The sequence below is a fragment of the Prenolepis imparis genome, unplaced genomic scaffold, assembly GCF_030444845.1.
Source record: "Prenolepis imparis isolate NDT839.2.m4 unplaced genomic scaffold, iyPreImpa1.0 SCAF_14, whole genome shotgun sequence".
NCBI lineage: Eukaryota > Metazoa > Arthropoda > Insecta > Hymenoptera > Formicidae > Prenolepis > Prenolepis imparis.
In genome coordinates, this window is record NW_028141172.1 from 6,539,417 (window position 1) to 6,558,193 (window position 18,777).

The window sequence follows — 18,777 nt, forward strand, 5'->3', positions numbered from 1 at the left end:
AGACATAAAATGAAAAGATGAGATAATTTCATGCACAAAAATAATTAGGCAAAATTCTTTATATATATATATATATATATAATATATACAATATGTATGTATAAGATACACTGTAAAGTATACTCATTACGCATTCAAGGAGTTAAGTTAAGATTAAGTCAGACATTGGACGAAATGAAGAGATAATTTTGTTGTACGAAAATAATTAGGTGAAATTCTTTGTATCTGTATAATATATATTATATAGATATAATATATATTATATAGATATAATATATATTATATAGATATAACATATATTATATATATATATATATATATATATATGATATAGATATAAAGAATTTCACCTAATTATTTTCGTGCAATGAAATTATCTCATCATTTCGTCCTATGTCTGACTTAATCTATACTTAACTCCTTGAAGGCATAATGAGTATAATTTACAGTGTATCTTATACTTATATATATACACACTAGCGGATCCTGACGTCGATAGCTCTTTAATGTTTGTTTTTCTTTATTTGTATTTTTTAAACAAATTCAGCAAAACTGTTTCTTTTAATTTGCAAGGGGGGAGGGTTTTAACCCCCTCCCCCCCCCAGAATCCGCCAGTGTATATATATATATATATTTATTAATATACTAATTAATATATACATACATAATTAATAGTATATATTAATTCAAATACATAATATTACATAAATATTATATGTATATTATATATTAATTGTTATTAATATTTTTGACAGGAATCAGATAAATGTTAAAAATATTATTTGAGTTTAAAGAATTATGACATACTTTATTTAAAACATATTATTATTTTAATTTTTATAACATATTATTATTTTCAAATGTAATTAGCAAATTAATGCTTTAATAAGCTGATGTATGTCAAAAAATATTAATAAAGCGATGTTAATTTGCTAATTAAATATTAAAACAATAATATGTTAAAAATATTAAAATAGTAATATGTTGTAAATAATATGTTATAATACTTTTATGTTAACGATAAAATAATTGCGCGACGAAAAGGCTAAACGTAGTGAGAAATTGTTGACTCGTACTACTTAATCTATCTAGATTCTTACTTTGCGTATAATAAAATTATGATATATTAAGTGCATTAAATTTTTTATTGTTTTTATTTGCATTAATGATTTTATACTAATAGCTGAGCGATTGCGCGACGAAAAGGCTAAACGTATTAAGAAATTGTTTACTCGTACTACTTAATCTATCTAAATTTTTACTTTGCGCATAATAAAATTACAATATATATAATTTTTTATTCCTTTTGATTTGTATTAATGATATGTGTATATATATATATATATATATACATATAAGTATAAGATACACTGGAAATTATACTCATTACGCATTCAAGGAGTTAAGTTGAGATTAAGCCAGACATAGGACGAAATGATGAGATAATTTCATTGCCTGAAAATAATTAGGCGAGAAATTCTTTATATCTATAAAATATATATATATATATGTATGTATGTATGTATGTACAATAAACATTACGTAAGTATTATATTAATGCTTATTATAAACACTAAAACTAATAATATAATAGCTTATTTAACGTTAAATACATTTAACATATAACACAATATAACTAAAAACAATCAAGAAAATAATTAAAATCAAATTGACATATAAGTAATGTATAGAATTAAATAATAAATATGTAAAGCATTATAAACATTTGAGAAATTATTTTAAATATCTATGCTAAATTATTAAATATTTAATAAATAGAGAGTGTGTTACAGTTGCAGTTGTCAATGTATGTGAATTGCAGTTGCAATTATTCTATAATAATTCAACCAAGACTGGGCTTTTCGTACAAATTTCGAAAATATTCCAGCTGATCCGATATCTTAAGCGTACGTATTCTGATCGTGCGTGCAATATGTTCCAAACGTATTGGTAAATATAACGTCTTTGTCAATTCATATATCTGAAATAAATATTATTTTAAATTTGATATTTATCTGATATTTATTTGATATTAATAATTTCGTAATTAATAATAATGAAAAACGAATGCACGATTATTAAACAGTAAGCATAAGTAATTATATCGATACACAGTTTTATTTTAATTTCCCCAAGGAAATATCTCTCAAATTAAGCGAAATACGAAAAAATAAATGATAAAATAAAATTTGTAAGATTTCAAGAAAGAAATAAGTCGGCGCTTGTAAAAGTATTTAATTTGCAGTTAGCAGCTACATACATTTTCTTACAAACAATTATGTGTTTTCTTTACACCTATTGATTTCTCTCATTATTTTAAGCATAAAAGTATAAAGGTATAGGATAATCGAAAAATGAATTTTTTACGAGATATTTCATAATTTATGTACGATTATGTCAAACTAAAATATAAAATATCTCGTAAAGTATTCATTTTTGGTCATCTTACCCTAATAACTTTTTACGCCAAATATTGCGAGGAATTATTTATTAAAAAAAATTAAGGTAGCTGTCTATTTAGAAAAGAAAAACATAAATTATCTTCAAATGACCTCGAAAATCACCTCCTTAGAAATCAGTCAGTAGCGACAATTTCTTTCCTCCTTGAAATTTTACCATTTTTATTTTGACATTTTTTTCGTATTTTGTTTAATTCCGAAAACATTTTCCTGGAAAAATTAAAATAAAACACCCTGTACAAAATATCTAACAATATAAAAAAGAAAAATACGTACATTATATACATAAAATATAACATCTGTTAAATATATATAATATGATATAATATATTTAATACATTTTAATAAAAAATTAATATTGTAATAAAACTTTATAAATAAGTATAAAATTACCTCGTTAAGTTGTTCAATTGAATATGCATTATTAACAGCCACAATTAATGCTGCATTTATATTGACATGACTATAAGAACAAATAATATGTATAGATTTTTAATTAATACATACATAATAAATTTTTAGGATAATAAACAATATAATTCTATTTAAAAAAATGTTCTTGCCTAAACTCTAGTGTTTTATAATGTTCCAATAATTTTTGGAGTAGTATAATGTTCTTAGCATGTTTCGATAGAGCAGAAAGAAAAATATTAGCAGTTACAGAATTAACTTTACGCTTTATTTCATTTGCTATTGTTTCATCTTCATTATCTATGAATATATTTTCAAAGTTTGCTAATTGGAACAGATAATGAATGATTATTTGGGGATCCTCGGAACAAATAAGGCCCTCTAACATTTTATAATCAGATCTTTCTTTGTATATCCTGGATGCTTCCTCCCATACAGGCATCCATGTACTCGTATTCGCATACTTTAAACCATTACAGTAAGTCCATTTTTGCCACCCAGGTAAAATTCTACGCAATACAGAAAAGAATATTGAATTTTTACGTGCTTTCTATCCCATTGAGCTACGTCAACTGATTTACGCCGTGCAATTCACGAAAATTGACCATCTATTTATCAGTTTTGCAATTCTCACTCTGTTATTTGTCATTGCATAACTGATCATTCCACTTAATTAGCAGTAAAATTTTCTCAAACAGACTACAGACTTGAAGCTTTATTTTTTTTTTTTTTAAACACCTTAATATCATAATTATTAGCTGAGTCATAAATACTTCAACTTTCACAATTTCTTACTATTTTTCAAGTGTACTTTTTTCTTTGGCCGAGTGTATATACATAAATATATACATACATGTTTTTATATTTAATTTTGTATGGTTTCTTTCTCGAGTAATAAATGTATCAAATATAAGCGTACAAGATTTAAAAAAATACTGAGAAATATAATGATTAAAAAATACTTACGAGTACATATTTTCTGTAGTATTACGTAAATATAATTCTACTTGACGTTCAGCTGCTCTAATGCACAAAGTATTATTGATAATACATGCGATTCTTGCGAGTTCTTGTTTTAAAGATTTATCAAGATCGTTGTTAGTTTGTATCATTTGATCGTACGTATCCTGGGGTATAAGTAGAAACAGGTTTCTTATTTTCTTTAATACTTCCTGAAATTTGATAAAAAATAACTTTTTATAAATTTCAGTCTTAAAATTAGTTACAAATATAATATATATGCAAGAAATATACATTCTTATTGACTAAAACTATTTTATAGTTTAGCGTTATAGTTTTTTATTATTAAATTCTTAAATTTTCGCGTTCTTTGTATCAAACGCGAAAGCGGTCGCGTATTTTGTATCCAATCGTTATTAATAAAATACATTAGTATTACCATATACTGAGAAACATAATTTGCGTCTTAACAACTACGCTGGTCCTGTATGCCTTTTACCGTTTCTATTTAATTGTCATTTTTGAAGGACCCTTTACTTTATTTTTAATTGTTCTTAATTATTCATTTATTGTACTATTTATAAAAGTTGGGTACAAATTATAATCTTATTACAATTATAATCAATCTCAAAATATAATATATTTCAGATATAATTTTTCAAGTAAAATGTAATATAATAGTTAATAAAGCTATATTAATATATGTTTATTTAAGCACGGTTAATAAAAATAAAATTTTGAATTAAGATTTATTCAATTTCTTGTTATTGTACTAAGATAAGTGCCCCATGCATTTAGAATTAGTTTCAACAAAAAATTAATTTTTTCTTGATACTGACGCATTAATATCAGCATCTTAATTGCACGTTAAAATTTAAATGTCTTTTAAAATTAGATTTTTCTAAAAAAAAGGAAAGATAACGTTGGGAAAATTATTTTATAAAAATAATTCATTATCGTTTCCCATTATAGATTTAAAATTAATAATACTATACTGCCATTCGTTGTCGACATTGTAAAGTTACTTGCGTTATCGTATTGTTACAATTATCGTTTTTTTTTAATGCTAATCAAGTTAAGTTTGCATAAAAACACAAACATTTTTAAAATACTACATTTTTCTTTAAAAATATAATAAAAGCAATATAAATTTAATATCTATATATTAAGTACGTAATAATTTTATAATTGTAAATCTTCGTGTTTCTTAATCAGAGAAACATCTTTTTTTTCTGAAAAACATTTTTTTAAAATTTATCTTTATAATGAAAAAAGTAAGTATTTAAATACATAAAAATAAGTTTTTAATTTAATATTATAACAGATTAATTTAAATTTGAAAAAATTGCTTGTTTTTACGCTTTTAACTTTATGCAGATTCAAAATTTTGGTTAAATATTATACATTATAAATTAAATTAAATTTTATGTTAAAATTCATTTCTAATATGTATGAATTTGTATACAAAAAACAAATATAAAGCAAAATAAATACAAATTTATATTATATATATTTATTTAAATAAAAGTCGCACAATTTCATTGCAACTGTGATTAATAAAAGGTTATTATAAAAACAATATTTTCAAATTGTATCGTAATATTTAAAAGAATTCAATGCTTTTAGTGTGTGCGTTTACACATATGTTAGAAAATATGCCGGGTAAACTCGAAAGTAACTATAGAGATATATTTAAAATTTGTTTTAACGCATTACTGAAAAAAAATATAAAGTTGTGAATTTGTTACAAATGGCATTATTATGTTTCCGAATAAAGAAAAAGTACTGTGTACATAACACATAATTAATTCATTATATTTTGATCCTGAAAAAAACAGCACGTAATTATAAGATTTCCGTATAATCATATAATTATGTTTATTATTACTTTTAATTACCTAATATCTTATTATTTAAGCAAGTCAGAATTATGATATAAAATTGTTATCATATAACTTTGTTAATGATACAAATTTGTATTCTTATTGACCTAATATTCAACACAGTTTTATTGATATACGAAGCGCAATTTTAACGTGAGGTCTGTTTCGAAAAAAAAAAAATTTCTTAACATATAAAAATAATTTATTATAGCCAAAAAACTTCTACAAGCTTACTTTTATTTTTTACATAATTATCATTGACTTGCACGCATTTTTAATATCAGGACAGCGTTCTTAACTGGTTCAAGACAGATGCGCAAACTTCTAAGACAATAAAATTAGAAAGATTTTGAAACGATATCAGAAATGCGTGGAAGTCAATGATGATTATGTGGAAAAATAAAATTAACTTGTAAAAGTTGTTTAAATTTTAAATTATTTATATATGATAAGATCTTTCTTTTATTTCAAAACGGACCTTACTTTAAAAGTGGGCCTCGTACTTCATTATTGACAGTACCTGGAGCGAATCGGGAAATTCATTTGTATTATTTGGAAATGCAAAAATAACCGATGTATATTCAAAAGCTTTGATCATAGGGTACCATGCTATGTAATCTTTCTCTCGCCATAAGTAGCTCGCAAGTTCCCAGAACATGTTGAAATCAAGTTTTCCATTCATCGCCATATAGAATGCGTCATCGATGATTTGCGCTCGATTAAGAACATGTATATTAGTATAGTTTGCAGAATTTAAATAACGTGCAAGTCTTTGCCAATTCTCCTTATCATAGTTGACGCGATAGTATCCTATTATTAAACAGATAAATTTAATCAATTTTTTTAAATGTATAATATAAAAAAAATTTCGAATTACATTAATTTTATTTTTGCATATTGTTTTAAACCTATAAAAACTAATTTTTGTAGAAATTGAACATATATGTACAAACATACATGTTATAATAAAAAGGTGCCATAATTAAATTAAATAAGTAATCTCTGAAAAAATAAAAATGGTGTACAAAATTGTATAAATTTAAATTAATTACAACTAGAAAATATTATCCACCTTAACGTACATATTTAATGATAATATTGCAAAATAATTTAAAAAATATAATATTTTATAATTTAATTCCGAAATTTATAAAAATATAACCATAAATATGTGTAATATAGAAAGATTCTTTGTAATGAGAGAGAAAGAGAGAGAGAGAGAGAGAGAGAGAGAGAGAGAGAGAGAGAGAGAGAGAGAGAGAGAGAGAGAGAGAGAGAGAGAGAGAGAGAAAGAGAGAGAGAGAAAGAATATTAATATATTATAATTTATATTATAATTTATTTAATATTTACCAGTTTGTTGTATGTTGACAATGATCCATTTAACTTCTTTATCAAGGTGTATTTTCAACGTCGGTGTTGAGTTCGCTAAACAAGCACTAATTTTTGGCCAATTTATGTCAAAATTGATGTCTGTGTCCATAGTATAGGTGACGGGTATAAAATATGGGGTTTTATTGACATTGTCGTCAAACTCTTTCGATATTATCACTTGATCGTTAGAATAATCTCGTGTCACATTTAGCACAGGACAATACTTTTGTGTAGACCAAATATTCATCATCTCTTTCACGTTTTGAAGGTAACATACATCGTAAACATCGAGTTTTTTTGTCTCATTCTCCATAACGTTCCACAGATCATTCGGAGTTTTCGAATTGAAGTTGGAAAGCCTGTAAAATTTAACATATTGTGGCAATAAATACAATATATTATAATTGATTCGCATTAGGAAAATATAAAATTATTACTATTCGTTTTAACGGATGCAGTTTGAATAACTTTGACTTTGATATTAATGTTGACTTTGACTACATTAAAGGTGAATTGATTTAAAAAACGATCAATTTTCTTACGATATAGGGTTCATATCAGCAAATTGCATAAAATAATGCTAATATATTTGATGCAAACCATAAAATTTTATTTTTTCAATAATTACTTAATTATTTTATTTGCATATTTCAGAGTTTTCGTTATATATAAGAAGGTGCAATACATACATATATTTTTGTGTACTTTATTTGAATCTTTGTCTTTATATATTTTTATTATAATAGTTCTTAACTGTTTTCTAAACTATTTTGTTGACAGAATTATATTTTAACTGCATTTATAGATACCAATTTGAATCATTAGATACACTTTCATAAACTGCGTGTATTTTTTATTATCTTTCAAAAAGTTTTTAATATACATTTTTGCTCTTACATATATTATACAATTCTCTATACGTTTTGTGTATAGGTATATTTATTATGGATTATATATATAAAAAATTTCCCAAATATGGACCGATGGATAACATAATATTGTTTAATAACTTAACATAATATGATTTAGGTATTACTATATATATTAGAGAGAGAGAGAGGTCTCATAAAAAATATTTATATTTAAGATTATTATTATTGCCAGTTAGACTTTGTTGGAATTAGGCAGAGTAACAAAATTTTTGATTACGTATAAATGTAAGTTTATTAAGATCACTATAAATGTCCGGGCACCGGAATAACAAAAGTATGAAAGAAACGAAAGTGTTTCGACAGTGAGCATGTCCGGATGCGACCAACGAAAAGCACAGACAGACTGACTAGCCGTACGTAATAAAGGAAACTGAAACAAAAGTACTGTCTCTCCGTGGTGGCTCAAGCCCTTGTAAATCATATGAATCAAGTAACTAGTAAAATACATAGAGATACACTTCTAACAGACTTCAATTTCTAATAAAACCAGGCAGTCCATATTACAATATATGTTCATAAATTTTGCATTATGACATCTGAGAAAAAATATATTTTTGTTTGGTTTTTTGTTTCTTTGTGAAGATAATTTTATGCTTTTGGGTGTTACATCAATTATAACATTCATTAAAATAAACAAGGTTAATTAATAGAATATTTAATAAAAATTTATATTAGAGAAAACCTTACGGGTGTCCATATTTAAGGAAATTCTTATAATTACTATATTACAACATAAGTAACACTCACTTTACATATGTCTTGATAGAGGTCCAAAATATATCATTGAAAATTACACTTTGTAACATGCGCCATATAAGGGCTCCTATAAAAATATAAAGTATGCGTAATTGCATACATATTTTAAATAAGTGTGGATATATATAATAATGTAACCCATGATGTTCATGTAAACATAACTATAATAATACTAAATATAAGAGAGAGAAAGAGAGAGAGAGATAGAGAAAGAGACAGAGAGGAAAGAGAGAACTAATTATAATATAAAAAAAATTGTGCAAATGGAAATTTGCACATTGCTTCCTCACCATTTTATTTCGCTAATTAAGATCATTTTTTAATTATGGTTTCCTAGAGGAAGCTTAACTTGCACATTGCTTCTTCACCATTTTATTTTGCTCATTAAGATTGTCTTTCAATTATGGCAATGTGCAAGTTAAGCTTCCTCTATGAGGAAGCTATAATTGAAAAACCATCTTAATTAGCGAAATAAAATGGTGAGGAAGCAATGTGCAAATTTCCATTTGCAAAATTTTTTCCAATACTAGCAAACCCTATATGTAATTAAAAATTATTAAAAAAAAAAATTTTTTTTTAGGATTTCTATGTTACTGTGTTCTGAATGTTGTATAATTTGTCAATTTACAATTAAAAGAAATTGACCAATTCTCAACAAATTTAATATTAATCATGCTTTTATGATATTTAATTCAGAACTTTTAAAAAATTATTTAAATTTTAAAATAATTAAAAATTTTATAAAAAATAAATCATTTTAAAAATTCTCCCCAAATTAAATATCAATAATATTGTTAATCATTCTTTAATGATATTTTCGAATGTTCGATAAGTTCGATATTTCAAAATTTACGAAAGTTAATGCATGTACAAACATTTTTTGAAATTGATAATTTTATAAAAAAAAACAAAACTTTTACTGATTCTCGTCAAATTAAATAGCAAACATCCTTTAATGATACTCTATTTATTTAAAAAAGTATATGTAAAAATATTTGTCTAATATCTCAAAATTCACAGAAGATAAAATAACCACATAAATTTTTTTTAAAAATTGTATAAAAAGTGAACCCTGTACCAATCCTTATTAAATTCAATACCAAATATCCTATCGGTACTTTATTCATGTAAAAAAAAATTTGTTCGATATCTCAAAATTTGCGAAAAATAAAAATCCACATTTCTTATAAATTCAAAATTCTATAAAAAATGAATCCTTTCACCGATCATCGCCAAACTCAATACCAAACATCTTTAAATGATAGTCTCTTTATGTAAAATAATTTATCCAAATATCCTAAAATTTACGAAAGTTAGAGGAACCACAGACATTTCTCAAAAAATTCAAAATTTTATAAAAAATAAATCATTTCACCGATTCTCGTCAAATTTAATACCAACAATCTTTTAATAATAGTCTATTTACATAAAAAAAATTATCCCGATATCTTAAAATTTACGGAAATTAGAGCAACTACAATTATTTCTAAAAACATTCAAAATTTTATGAAAAATGAAACAATGTATGAATTTTTATAAAAATGACAGTAAATAAAATTGTTGTTCTACTTTACTTGTATATCAAATTGGAACGCTGCAAGTCAAATAATTTTTGAGATATTTAAATTTAAAAAAACATGGGTGGACAAATACATACATACACACACACATAAGGACATTTTTCTTAAATGTTATTTTTCGATGTTTTAGAATATTCTAAACACATTGGCATAGAAATATGAAAAAAAAATTTTTTTCACGAAAACAAAGCTTCTCTATGAGAAAGCAAAAATTATTTAAAACAAAAATATGAGAAAATAAGATTAAATAAATATAAAATTAAATTTGATTAATTTGTTATTATTGATATATGTTTATGTTTGTGGCAATGTAATTATTGTTTAATTATATTATTTACATAATTTTATATAAATGTATTTTATATGTGTGTAAATATATATATGGGGCATTCTACGCCAAATTAACGACTTTCTTCCCCGACCATTTTTGATTTGCTTAAATTTTTTTATGTTTTTGTATCTATTGAAAGTAGCTTTTATTAATTTTTTTAGATTTTTATCTCTATCTCTTTTCTCTATCTCTTTTCAAAAATCGCACTTTTTGATATTTTACACTACTCTGATTAAAAAAATAAGTATTTACAAAATTAATAGATCCTCATTTTGAAGTATTAAAGGGTCAGGGAAAACGAAAATATCAATGTATTAAAAAAATTAAAAATATTGGAATTTTCTATTTTCCTGACTCTCAAAACCTTTAAAACTTCAAAATAAGTATCTATTAATCTTGTAAATACTTATTTTTTAAATCAGAGTGGTGTGAAATACCAAAAAGTGCGATTTAAAAAAAAAATTTTAAAAAATTCGAAAAATCGAAAATATCTGAATCCCCTCTTCGCCAATAGCTCAAAAATTATGTTTTTATGTCTAAAATAATATACATTCTTTTGAAAAAAATCGAATGCTGTGTTGTATTGAGGAAAAAAAAAATTATTTCAGATAAAATTGACTAAAACACTATTAAATTTTCTTTTTTTAATTTTTTCAATATTTTTTTCGAAAAATACATTCAAAGCCAAAAAAATGACCACCTTATTAATGACAATATTTTTATTTTTCTTTAAGTTATAAATATTTATAATTTTCCGAAATTGTTAAAATCAATTTTTTAGAAAAGTAAGTAATTCGGAAATTGATAAAGTTAAAAAAATTAATAAACTTCATGGAAGCTACTTTCAATGGATACAAAAACATAAAAAAAATGAAGAAAATAAAAAATGGTCGGAGAAAAAAGTCGTTGATTTTACGTGGAATGCCCCATATACATATATACAGGGTGTATAAAAAGTACCGGGACGGTTGAATATCTCGAAAGGATGACATTTTCTGAAAAAATGTTTTATACAAGTTGTAGGGTTTTATGCGACGCATTACATAGCAATAATAAGAAAATTTTTTCAGAAAACGTCATCCTTTCGAGATAATTTGCCGTCCCGGTACTTTTTAAGGTCACTCAAGGTCAAGTTCATATTTTTATCATCTGTCCCCCTTCAAGTCGTACAAGTTTTGTCTGAAACATTTTTTCATATCTAAAGCCGTTTCCGAAATAAAGAGCCTGGGTCTTTACAGACATAAGCAATATATGCAAAATTATAACAAATATATATATATATATATATATATATATATATATCAATTAATTCATAATTCATAATTTAAATGTACATACATACATACATACATACCTTTAATGGAAGAAAAAGTAAAAATTGAATTAATTTTAAATGTATTGTATGCATCTTTCGTAAAATTATTTGTATCCATTGTAGCGTTTGTTGTTAGAAATCGAGACTCATATTGAGCCTGAACTAAGAACAAGTCCATCATGCGAGAATCTGGTAAAGCCTACAGACATATAAATGTATTCGAATAAATATAAAATGTTAAAAGAAAATCACATTAATAATAAGTAATAATGTATAAAATTATTAGCTATTTCTAATGCAACCATTGCTATTTTATATACTAATTTAAATTATATTTTAAAAAATTTTAGTAAAATGTGTATACAATTATTTAACAATTTGATGAAAATTATTATTGTTGATTAAAAAATATAAACGCAAGTTCTGCTTAAAATCTAATAATAAATTTTAAGTATATTTTTTATCTGCACTGTAATGTTCTCAAATAGTGATTATATTGCAAGATAGTGAAAAAGATAATATAATAACATTAATTCTATACCTTTATCAAATGAGAAGGCAATTTCAAAATTTTTTAGCTTGTCACAACCAAATTTTCTCATAATTAACGCTAGAAATTAATGTTAGAATACAAACCTTATCGACGACATACGTTTCAAGGAACAGAATAAAGCCCTCGTTTAACCACCAGTGAGACAAATTAAGCGGATCGAAGAGGTAGCCATACCATTGAGATGTTATATCATGAGCTACTAAGTGCATTATTATAAATTTATGCGCAGGAAGATGTAATTTCTCATTGTAGGTAATATCTGCTTCACTGAAAATTGTTTGTAAATAATAATTAATATGTTTATTTCGAACCATTTTGTTATAATTTTGCATATTTTGCTTATGTAACAATTAAATGTTTTTACATACGTATATCAAAACAATATAATTTAAATATTATTGTCATACATAACTAAAATTTTAATAAACTTTAATATGGATTAATTAAACATTACAAAACAAAAAAATTGTTAGTTTTAGTAACAATTTATTCAATATATAATATATGTTAAATATATGTAATTATTTTATATAAATTTATTTTTTTCTTTCTCAAAATCGAAATAAGTATGATAATTATATTTTTCAATATTTTTGGTTATCATTTTTATTTCTCGAAGTGACAGAATAAGTCATCTTGCAAATTTTCAATCAATATATATGAAATATAGAAATTGTACTCATACAATGAGTTTAATAATAAGAACAGAAACTTATATCCTTAAAATAAAAATTCAAAATTGTGTCAAATCGTTGATAATATTTGAATTCTTAGTTTGATATAACAACAAACAAATTTCTCAATTATTATATGGCTATTACATATAAATGTAGTTATTCGGTAATTAGTTTATAAGTAAATATTATATATATGTATGTATGTGTTTTATAGTAATTTATTATAATTGCTTAGAAATTACTTGAGCATCGATAAGAGTACATATTTCCGAATTACATAAAATATAATATACTCTAAATTTCTAGAGTAAATAAATAATTGGATAAATACCGTGATAAGTCTCTATTTAATTAAGAAATCAAATGTAACAATAGAAGAAGAAACATGCATATATTTAAATTTTGAATTTTAAAAATAATAATATAATATTTTAAATATATATTCATATATATTTACAATCATTACTAGAATGTATGTATTACTTGTAAATAACCAGACCATAGGTCCACCAAATTTTGTTCTTGAAATTCGGAAAGGCGACACAATTCACTTTTGAAACATCTTTCAGGATATTCCATTCGCTTTTTAAACGCATAGCTATCATTGCAGCAACATATAAACCGAATTTCACGTAGCGTGCCAAATCCGGTCTGCACCACGTCGTGATAGCAGTCCCTTTCTGTTTATAAACGTTAATCGGATGCACAACGTGATTTTTATATATCAAAACTGCTACGTTGTTGGGAGATATTCTAGGTGTCGTTTGAAAATGAGTAAACATCATGTCGTTGGCTTTGAATTCGTATTCTCGTGCCGGCATGTTCGATAAAGCTTTATATTCTTTGTTGTGTTCTACAGAAATATTAAAGGTGGCACTTAATTCCGGCTCGTCGAAACATGGAAATAATTCTCGGGCTGTTCGTGGCTGATTTATTATCAGGATCATCCACCTATCACGTTTTAAATAAATGCTCTAGAAAATGACAGCTTTTCAGCAATTACCATTACAACAATTATTAGAAAAGCATTGCAAAATGTGCAAGCGCAATATACAAATAATGTTTTAAAATATGATAATATTTATCGCACATTATTCATTATTATTTATTATTATATATGTATTTTATTACTCATACACAAACACAACAAAACAAATATATTATTAATATTATATATATATATATATATATATATTATATATGTATTTATATTGTATGCACTTATACATATATTTATATATTATTTATATATATTTATTTATTGCTTATTTTAAATATATCTTTATATTAACTCACTCTTCCTGTTTATGTTCGGACCAATAAGTTCGCAAAAACTCTGAAGAATATCGTGCAGATATGAGGTTTTCAAATTCTATATTCACAAAATAAGGTCCACATTCAAAGTTGTTATCAGGCTCTAATTGATCAGCGAAATTAAAAACGGCAGTACCATTTCTTAACCAATCTATATAATTTGGTGTATATATTTTTGAATTCATTACCGACTTTATATTCATTTTCGATATAGTCATCAAAGTTGATACTTGAAAAATTATGCTTTGAGTTGCACAATTTAAGGAAACTAAGATATTGGACTCGCCCTTTAACTTTTCTCTTGATTCTAATTTTAGTTTCAAATCATAATGGTATGGTACCAGACAGTTTGACGAAAAAGCCATTGCCATTACAACGATGTGTAATAAAATAATTAATGACAGCTTGGGGAACATCATGTCAGCTTTTGCTTTAAATATCTGCAAACACATTTTAATTAAGATTGAAATAAGAAACAGAAATAGACAACAAGTAAATATAAGAAAAATGCAAAACTGCCGACTTCCGTTCGAGGAAACATATATATAATTAAAATGCCATATAGTGCAACATATACATATAATAATTATTATACTTTATAGCATTTTCTATTCAAAATAATTTTCATATAAATGTCGAAGCTAAAATTTCTTTTAGAGATTTTTATTTTAACCTGAAATAAAGCTTTTTATCGAAGATAAAATTTTTTCAAAACTGTATTCAAATTTAAAAATATATAATGTATATAGATTTTAACACAGGAATGTATAAAACAATTTTTTCTAATAACTGGGCTTTGTCTGTTATTGGTTTGACATATGTTTATCAGTATTAATATCAGATTTATATGTGTCATTTGTATGTCATATATACAAATAGGATACTTTCCAAAATTCACTGCCAGTACTGGAAATCTATAGTTTATGCTTATTGCAGAATGTAGAAATAAAAGCAAAGAAAAAGCTGTTGCAAACTGCTAAATTTATTTTATATATTTTCTTTTATATACGTTTCATGAGCAAATCTGATCCAGCTTAAGTAAAAGACGCAAAAAAACTTTTCATTATTATTGTATACACATTTCTCATACTAGAAAAATTAATATTCATTATGCTTGTTTGTTTTTTTTATATTTATCAAATATTTAACATAGTTTAACATAATTATACGTGAGACATTGACTTTTAATATCTATTTGAAATTAAATAAATTAAACAAAGCTATTTGTTTTTGTAACTTATTATAATAATTGTGAAATGTTCTTACAATCAAAATTTAAATGTTTTTACCTAAACTGCAATGTGGAGACACTAGAGACAATAATTGAAATAAATAGAATATAAAATGATTTCTTAGAAACAGAATAATATTTTTTTAAGAAAATAAATATCTGTAATCATGTGTTATCTTTTCCTCTACACATTTATATATATATATATATATATATATATATATATATATATGTAAGAAGAAATATTTAAATTTTCATTATTTTACTTACATTATTTGTTGAATCACGAGCTGTTATTTTATATTAGCTAAAAGTGCTAGACAAAAGTATCACTTAATCTCGATTTTACCTCTTCGAACGACCATCGAATACTGACGGTATCATAACATATGAAATACACAATGTCAAATAAATATCTCCTTGAAGGTTGTGTCATACTGCGAATTGTCGACTACCTAATCAGAACAGAATGTAGCTTAAGAATTCAGATTACCAATATTTTCCCAAAGGTGAATATAATTTACAGAAAATTATATATTTCAATTTAATATAATTTTACGTAAACTATAAAATATCTTGAAAAATATTCAATCCTCATTGATGTTATCATTACAGTTATATGAAAAAAGTATAAGTAGTTAAGAAAAAATCAATTGGTTTAAAGAAAATACATGATCGTTTAGAAGAAATACGCAACTATTTAGTCTCAAGAAAAAATTCTTTTTTTTTTTAATTTATACATTACTATTTGCGTTTAATCCTTAACGCTCAAAAAGAAAGTTAAATTATAAAATTATCGTAAATCGCAATATGATTTTTTCTTACATAATATTAACTTCTTGATGATAATATCGTTTTCTTACTTTGTATTATTATATTGAAAATGTTTTTTTCACACAAAGAAACAAACAAACAATTGTTTTGATTAAATTTATTGTTTGATATTATCTTTTTTTTCCTTTAAAACATAGATGTTTCAATGTTAAGATAGCTTTCAACTATATAATGTGACTATAATAATCAAAAGCTATAGGTAAGTAGTATTATTTAAACAAACAATGCAATATATATCTTGGAAAATTTCAAATAAAAAATATACACAACAGAAATTAGAAATATGACTGCAAAATTCGAAGTTGTTAAATGATTTATGAAGTTACAGACGTTTTTGACGCGATAAATTGATCACCTCTGTAGACATCGAATTTGTCGAAATTTAGGAAAATTAAGAATGTTATTAGGATATAAGATTAAAATAACTATCAGTGATTTATTTATTATTATCTTTGTATTTTACTGTGATAATTTGTATAATTTAGTGCAAAACAAGAGCAACATATCGTAAATTCTTTTTTCCTACAATATTGTTTTATTTTTGTATATTTTGCCAGATTTTTTTATACACTCTTTTACAAAAGAAAACTATATAACTATATCTAGCTAATATATCTAGAATCAAAATCTGGCTTTAAAAATTATACATTACATTTAGCGATACGACTAGCAATATTTTCACTCATTTTATTATTCTTACTTTTCTAAAAGAAATGTGATTAATAAGTAATAGAGTAATATTAATAAATGATTATTAAGATTTAAGATTTAATTAATTTCTTGTTAAGGATGAATAAAAGTGCCCCATGCATTACAAATTAATTTCAATAAAGAATTAATTTATTCTTGAAACTGCACTTATATCAGCATTTTACTTGTTCGTTAAAATTTAAATGTCTCTTAAAATTAAGTTTTTTACAACGTAAAAGATAAAGTTGGGAAAATTACTTTATAAAAATAATTCATTATCGTTTACTATTATAAATTTTAAATTAATTCGTTACAGTCATTCGTTGCCGATATTGTAAAGCAACTTGCGTTATCGTATTGTTACTATTTTCGTTTTTCTTATTTTAATGCTATTGTTAAGTCCTGTGGACTCCACGATTCTTTTCTTTCGCACGACCAGAACGGGCTTTCTTATTAGGGAAATAGATAAAAAACGGAGAGAAGAGAAAATAATTAATAAGGCGGAATACATATAATAAAATACGAAAACATGACCAGTGAAACGACACAGCAGCAGATATCTCTCTCTCTCTCTCTCTCTCTCTCTCTCTCTCACTTTTTTTCCCTCTTTCCCGGAAATCGCTCAGGATCTCCTGTACTCACGGTGAGATTCGTGATTTCTCCCTACTCCATCTTCGCGAATCACTTAAGATCTCGAGAGTTGATGATGAAATTCGTGATCCCGCTTTGTCGCACCTTTCCCTATTTCAATGTTATACCGGTACCCTCTTCCTCACTCTTTAAAAATTATACCTGCGCAAATATAATATAAATAGTATTGATAACGATAAAATCGAAAAAGAATAAACTTCAGAATAAATTCCAAAAATTATTTCAAAACCATTCTCTCTCTCTCTCTCTCCGATCGATTTTTCTTATCGTTATTTCACTTTTCATTAGTGGACGATTTTAAATAGTACTTTGTTGGCTGAAGCGGGGCGCGCTCGAAATAGGTGGAATCAGCTCAGGCGATTGGAGATTTGGACCAAAGCAATTATATGAGATTTATACGAGAATCAAACTCGTGAGCAGGGAAGTCACAAAAAAATTAAAACAACATATAATATTATAAATATATTAATAATCAAATACAAATTCTTATAAAAATTAATATAAAACAGTAATGCTAATATTAATATTAACTATTACATTATAATAAAAATTAACATACAAATTAATATAAAATAGTAATGCTAATATATTAATATTAATTATTACATTAAATGTACTAAGTAAATATTAATAATAACTCATCAAAATGTTAATGTCTATAATTTCTAGGTATATGTATATTAAATTTAATATCTTATATTTTTTTTATAGTACATATCTCGCAGTATTAATATTTAATAAGGCATTATATAATAAATATACAAAAAATCATATTTACATATTTTATGTAAATATATATATATATATATGTATATATATGTATGTA

At 24.5% G+C, this 18,777-nt stretch overlaps 1 protein-coding gene and 1 long non-coding RNA gene across 4 annotated transcripts in view; one reads left to right on the forward strand and one right to left on the reverse strand.

The window, feature by feature from the left end:
- Positions 1-18,777, forward strand: part of LOC145945592 (uncharacterized) — a 290,305-nt gene that overhangs the window by 7,592 nt on the left and 263,936 nt on the right. The gene's annotated exons all lie outside the window — the stretch shown is intronic.
- LOC145945647 (aminopeptidase N-like) lies at positions 1,840-16,135 on the reverse strand. Of its 3 annotated transcripts, none has more exons than XM_083054718.1 (12): positions 16,047-16,135; positions 14,528-14,985; positions 13,715-14,182; positions 12,638-12,821; positions 12,041-12,200; positions 8,767-8,842; positions 7,067-7,446; positions 6,234-6,523; positions 3,837-4,042; positions 3,023-3,379; positions 2,853-2,922; positions 1,840-1,981 (listed from the first exon to the last, which is right to left on the reverse strand). In XM_083054718.1, the coding sequence occupies exons 2-12, from the start codon at positions 14,962-14,964 to the stop codon at positions 1,844-1,846; spliced, it is 2,766 nt and encodes a 921-aa protein (XP_082910844.1). In that variant the 5' UTR covers positions 14,965-14,985; positions 16,047-16,135; the 3' UTR covers positions 1,840-1,843. The 3 variants fall into 3 exon arrangements, with proteins under 3 accessions (XP_082910844.1, XP_082910843.1, XP_082910845.1); XM_083054717.1 differs by having other exon boundaries at positions 13,715-14,203; XM_083054719.1 differs by lacking the exon at positions 14,528-14,985 and having other exon boundaries at positions 13,715-14,203; positions 16,047-16,125.